Source organism: Orycteropus afer, unplaced genomic scaffold (genome assembly GCF_000298275.1).
Source record: "Orycteropus afer afer isolate SDZICR_OR568_19922 unplaced genomic scaffold, OryAfe1.0 scaffold00099, whole genome shotgun sequence".
In the NCBI taxonomy this organism is placed as follows: domain Eukaryota; kingdom Metazoa; phylum Chordata; class Mammalia; order Tubulidentata; family Orycteropodidae; genus Orycteropus; species Orycteropus afer.
Window position 1 is genome coordinate 3917792 of NW_006921686.1, and position 5584 is coordinate 3923375.

Here is a 5584-nt window from a genome sequence, read left to right on the forward strand (position 1 = left end):
ACCCCCGCCACCCCAGCCCGGGCGCCTCCGCCCCGGCGCCCCCGCCCCCACCCTTGGCCCCGGGGACGCTTGCGTCCGACTCGGGGTGGCCCGGGTGGGGCGGGCGCTTTGGGGACGCTGCGCCCCCACCAAGCGCCGTGCGCTCTTGTGTCTGCAGCGCCGGCGCCCCCCATGCGCCAGGGGGCCGGAGGGCGCCGTCGGGGGGCGCTATGGCTTCGGCGGCGGCGGGTGAAGCGGAAGAGACCACCCGGCTGCGCAAGCCGCGCTTCTCGTTCGAGGAGAACCAGATCCTGATCCAGGAGGTGCGCGCCCACTACCCGCAGCTGTACGGCGCGCAGAGTCGTCGGGTGAGCGTGGCCGAGCGGCGGCGCCTGTGGGACGGCATCGCCGCCAAGATCAACGGTATTACCAGCTGGAAGCGCACGGGCCAGGAGGTGCAGAAGCGCTGGAACGACTTCAAGCGCCGCACCAAGGAGAAGCTGGCCCGCGTGCCGCACTCCACGCAGGGCGCCGGGCCCACCGCCGAGGACGTCTTCTCTGCTGAGGAGGAGACCATTTTTGCCATTCTGGGGCCTGGCGTGGCTGCGCCGGGCGCTGGGGTCGGAGCCGGGGCTGAGCAGCACCCCGTGGCCGCCTCCTCGCAGCCGCCGGCCTCAGGAGCCTTGGCCCAACGCTGTGTGTTATCCGAGGATCGCAGGGAGGATCGACAGACAGGTGAGTTCCTTTACTGTCACCTTAGCAAGGTCCTCACTGCCACCTGTAAGATGGGTATCATAGCCGCTTTTTACACCTGGGTAAACTAAGGTTCTGAAAAGGGAAATGATTAGCAACTCTCATAGTCATGGGTGGGACCCAGGCCCGGAAGATCTGTCTCCAAAGTCCACAGCTGGAACCATCAACATAACAGCATCCAACACTTTGGGAACACTTCTGCAATACAGAGGATTAAGCACTCTGGCTGCTGGCCTAAAGGTTAATGGTTCAAACCCACCCAGCGGCTCCACTAGGAGAAAGACCTGGCATTCTGTTCCTGTAAAGATCACAGCCGATGGGGCAGTTCTACTCTGTCACATGGGGTCACTATGGTTGGAACCAACTTGCTGGCACTTGACAACATCAAGTACCAAATGCTGTGCTAAGTTTTCTAAGCAAAGGGTTTCATGACCACAGCAGATGTAGTACAGGGCAGGGACTCTGGGGAAACGATTATCGGGCTCCAATCACAGCTTTGCCACTTAACTGTGGCATCTGGGGTAAAGCTAACCACACTGCCAGCAAGACGGTTTCAACTTATAATGACTCTAGAGGGCAGAGTAGAACTGCCCCACCAAGTTTCCAAGGCTGTAATCTCTAACAAGGAAAAAAAAAAAAAATTCACTGTTATCTAGCCAGATGTGACTCATAGTGACCCTTCCTTGGGTTTCTGAGGTGGTATCACTATGGAAGTAGACTGCCCAATTTTCCTTCTGAGGAGCAGCTCTTGGGTTTGAACTGCCAGCCTTCTGGTTAGTAGTCAAATGCCTTAGGCACTGTGCCACCAGAGCTCCTAATCTACAGCAAAGCAAAGCCCCAGCTAAACCCACTGTAGGCAAGTGGCTTCTGACTCACAGCCCCGTAGAGGACAGAGTGGAACCACACCACAGGGTGTCCAAGGCTGTCAATCTTTACAGAAGCAAAGCCCAAACCAAACCCACTGCCATGGAGTCGATTCTGACTCACAGCCCCCTAGAGGACAGAGTAGAACTGCCCCATAGGGTTTGCAAGACTGTCATCTTTGCAGAAGGTGACTGCTTCATCTTTCTCCCATGGAGCAGCTGGTGGGTTGAAACTGGCATCCTTTCAGTTTGCAGCCGAGTGCTTAATCACTGTGCCACTAGGGCTCCTTTTGGGTAAGCTCCAGCACCTCAATTTCTGCATCTGTAAATGGGGATGAGGTGTCCTGGTGGTGCAGTAGTTAAACGCTCATCTGCTAACTGAAAGGTCAAGACTTTCAGTCTTGGAAACCCTATGGGGCCATAGTCCATCTGTCCTATAGGGTCACTATGAGCCAGAATCAGTTCCACGGGGATTTTTAAGATGAGGATAAAAATAGTCCCCACCTCAAAGGACTGTTGAGAGGATTAAGTGTGTTAACGTTTGTAAATTGCTCAGCACCCAGCCAGGTAAAGGCTCACTACTGATGCTTGATAGAGATGCCACTGCTGTAGGGTAAGTACTATCTCACCTTGTGAACTAAAGACTCAGAGAGCTTTGGTAATTTCCCAAGGTCATGTCCTGAGTAGCAGAGATATGGAGAGCTGAGTAGAGACCACGTGCTTAACCTCGAACCTGAACTATTATTTCTTTTGAAGCTATTCCCTGAGCACCTGCCCTGTGCTGGGCAGCTGGGGACATGGTGATGACTGAGCTATCCTCACAGGGCATACAGTCCAGTGGGGGAGACAGACCTGTCCCCAGAGAGTGACCAGATTGGGGACCCCAGGGGCAGGGGGTTGCTGACCCAGCCTAGGAAGGTCATGGAGGGCTTCCTGGAGGAGGGGACATCAGACCTGAGATGCCAAATGTGAGGATGAGTGAGCCAGATGAGGAAGAGCTGGAAAAATATTCCTGGTAGAAGGAACAGCAGTGCAATGGCTTGGAGGCAAGTGAGCTTGTCCTTTAGGAAGCTGAGAGAAGTGCCTGAGTTCATAGGGGCGGTGAGTGGAAAGATTGAAGAAAGGCCTGTTAAGATGAGATCAGAGAAGTGGCCACTGGCCTTTAGGCCAAGCTAAGGAGTTGGGATTTATCTTAAATACCATGGGCAGCCACTGAAGGGTTTTGAATAAGACATGGACATAAACAGACATGGCAGTTCAGGATCATATAATTCAGAGAGGTTCATTTACTCGCCCAAGGTCACACAGCAAGTAAATAGTAGATTTGGAAAGCAAGCACAAGTGTGTGTCCAATACACAGTCCGTTGTTCTAGATTGCCACCGATAACAATAGCAGTTCATATTGACTGAGTTTGTGTCGTTATTAAATCACACATGATGGCAAGTCAAAGTCAAGACTTTGGATTTCAGCTTGAGGGTATCTGGAGGCATGAAACTGCCTTAAGCAGAAGAGAGACCTCTTGTTCCCAGTTGCAGTCAAAATTCAGTGTTTTTATCTGTGAAATGTCCCCACTGGACCAAAGCAAACATCTCAAATTGATTTTTGTTAAACGTTCTAAAGTTCCTTCCTTCCTTTATTCAACAAATATTTATTGAGCTCCAGTTCGCCAGGCAGGCACTGTAGTGGTGTTGTTGGGAACCATGAAGTGGATTCTAACTCCTAGCGACCCCACGTGACAGAATGGACTGCCCCGTAGGGTTTTCTTCACTATGATTTTTATGGAAACAGATGGCTAAGTCTTTTTCCCGCTGAGTGAGTTTGAACTGCCAGCCTCTTGGTTAGCAGCTGAGTGCTTAATCGTGTGCCACCAGGGCTCCTTAGGCACTGTTGTGGGTGCTGGGCATACTACAGACAAAAGGACAACTTAGCTTCTTTTATGGACCTGATGTCCTAGTGGGGAGAGACAGACCAAAACAGGTAACAACAAAACAGATCATATGTCAGGAGGTGATAGGAACAAAAAGAAAAATAAAGCCGGTTAAGAGGATAGTGAGTGATGGAAGGGGAGGGGCGGTCTGCTCTAGATAAGGTAGTCAGGGAGGGCTTCTTGGAGGAGTTGAAATTTGAGTAGAGTTCTGCATGGAGAAAGCTGGTCATAGTGCTGTCTTAGGGAAGAGCACTCCAGGCAGATGAAGCCAGAAGCCAGTATGTGCAAAGGCCCTGAGGCAGGCACCTGCTCTCGGCCTCGTAGATTAGACCCTGACACAGACACGCATGATGCTTGTTGATGACAAGAATGGCTAGGGGTCCGCTCTGCAGTCTGAGGCGTCTTTGTTGACACTGGAGGGAGGGCTAAGGACTGTTTATCTCTGACGTAATATTCGAAAGAAGAATAATAGTAATACCAACATTGAGAACTCAGTATGCACCAGACACTGTCCTAAACCCTGAACCACTGGTGACTCAGATCCCTGTCATGAGTCCTAGTGAGAGGTTTCATTACTGGGTTACCCGGTCCCACCCTCACACACACACCCATTTACAGGCGGGGAAACAGGCCCAACAGTTAGAATATTTAAATTGTCCAAGTGGCCCTTCCGAAGGAGCTCTGGTGGCACAGTGGATAAGGCATTTGGCTGCTAACCAGAAGGTCAGCAGTTCAAACCCACCAGCTGCTCCTTGGAAGGAAGACTGGGCAATCTACTTCCATAAAGATTTACTGCCTCAGAAACCCAAAGGGGTCGCGCTATGAGTCAGATTGACTGATGATGGTGAGTTTGTTTTTTTTTGGTTTTTACTAACCAAAGAGTTAGTGGTTTGAACTAACTCAGCAGTGCTGCAGAAAAAAGGTCTGGTGACCTGCTTCCATAACTTACAGCCAGTCCAAGGTGTAACTATTGGTCTCTCCCTGCCGGAGCAAAGAAGAGTGAAGAAAATCAAAGGCACAAGGACACAATTAGTCCTGACGACTAATGGACCACGTGAACTCCGGCCTCCCCCACACTGAGACCATGCAAGATGGCGCCCGGCTACCACAGCTAACTGCTCTGAAAGGGCAACTATCGGAGGTCCCGGATAGAGTGGGAGAAAGATGTGGAACAAAACTCAGAATCATCAAAAAAAAAGACCGGGCATACTGGTTAGATAGAGACTGGTGGAACCCCCAAGACTATGGCCCCCAAGACTCACCCCCTATGGCTTAACTTTCAGCCAAACAATAAAAACTCAAAAACTCACTGCCACTGAGTCAATTCTGACTCATAGCGACCCCCATTGGGTTTCTGAGGTGGTAGATGTTTACAGAAGTATAGTGCCCAGTCTTCCTTCCGCAGAGAGGCTAGTGGGTTTGAACCACCAGCCTTCTGGTTAGCAGCTGAACGCCTTAGGCACTATGCCAGCAGAGTTCCTTAGCCAGACAGTAGACAGGCCTATAAGGTGCATGGGAGCTCTGGTGGTGTAGTGCCTAAAGCATTTGACTGCTAATCAGAAGTCTGGTGGTTGAAACCCACCAGCTACTCCTCGGAAGAAAGACGGGGCAATCTACTTCTGTTTTGGTTCCCTAGTGCAGCTCTGACAAAAATATACCACAAATGGGGTAACAAACAGGAATTTACTCTCTTAGGTTTTGGAGGCTGTAAGTCCAAGTTCAAAGTGCTAGGCTCTAGGGTCTGGGTGAAAGCCCCTCAACCTTGGGGTCCAGCTCTGCCTCCTGCTCCCAGCCCACTGGAGCTAGAGGCGATTCTTCACTCAGACAGCTGCTGGCTGCTGAGGCTGAGAAGCCCCAAAGTTGACAAGTCAAAAGGCACAGTCCCGATGTTACCAATCCACACAGCAGGCCATTAACTTAAGTCCATTGTAAGTCCCAAGGTCAGCAGAGCATAGCAGGCTGCTGAGCAACGACACGGCTACATGCAGGGCCCAAGCGTGCCACAGGCTAGAGACCATTCCCAAGGCTTCTCCTTATACACAGGAAGCAGACCACATTCCC

General features: G+C 51.4%; 1 protein-coding gene across 1 annotated transcript in view; it reads left to right on the forward strand.

The window, feature by feature from the left end:
- The first annotated feature begins 209 nt into the window (after positions 1 to 209).
- The window catches only part of LOC103198848 (Myb related transcription factor, partner of profilin), a 15466-nt gene continuing 10091 nt past the window's right edge, over positions 210 to 5584 (forward strand). Inside the window, exon 1 of the mRNA XM_042781241.1 lies at positions 210 to 714. Coding sequence (XP_042637175.1) covers positions 210 to 714 — 505 coding nt within the window. The remainder of the gene's footprint in view (positions 715 to 5584) is intronic.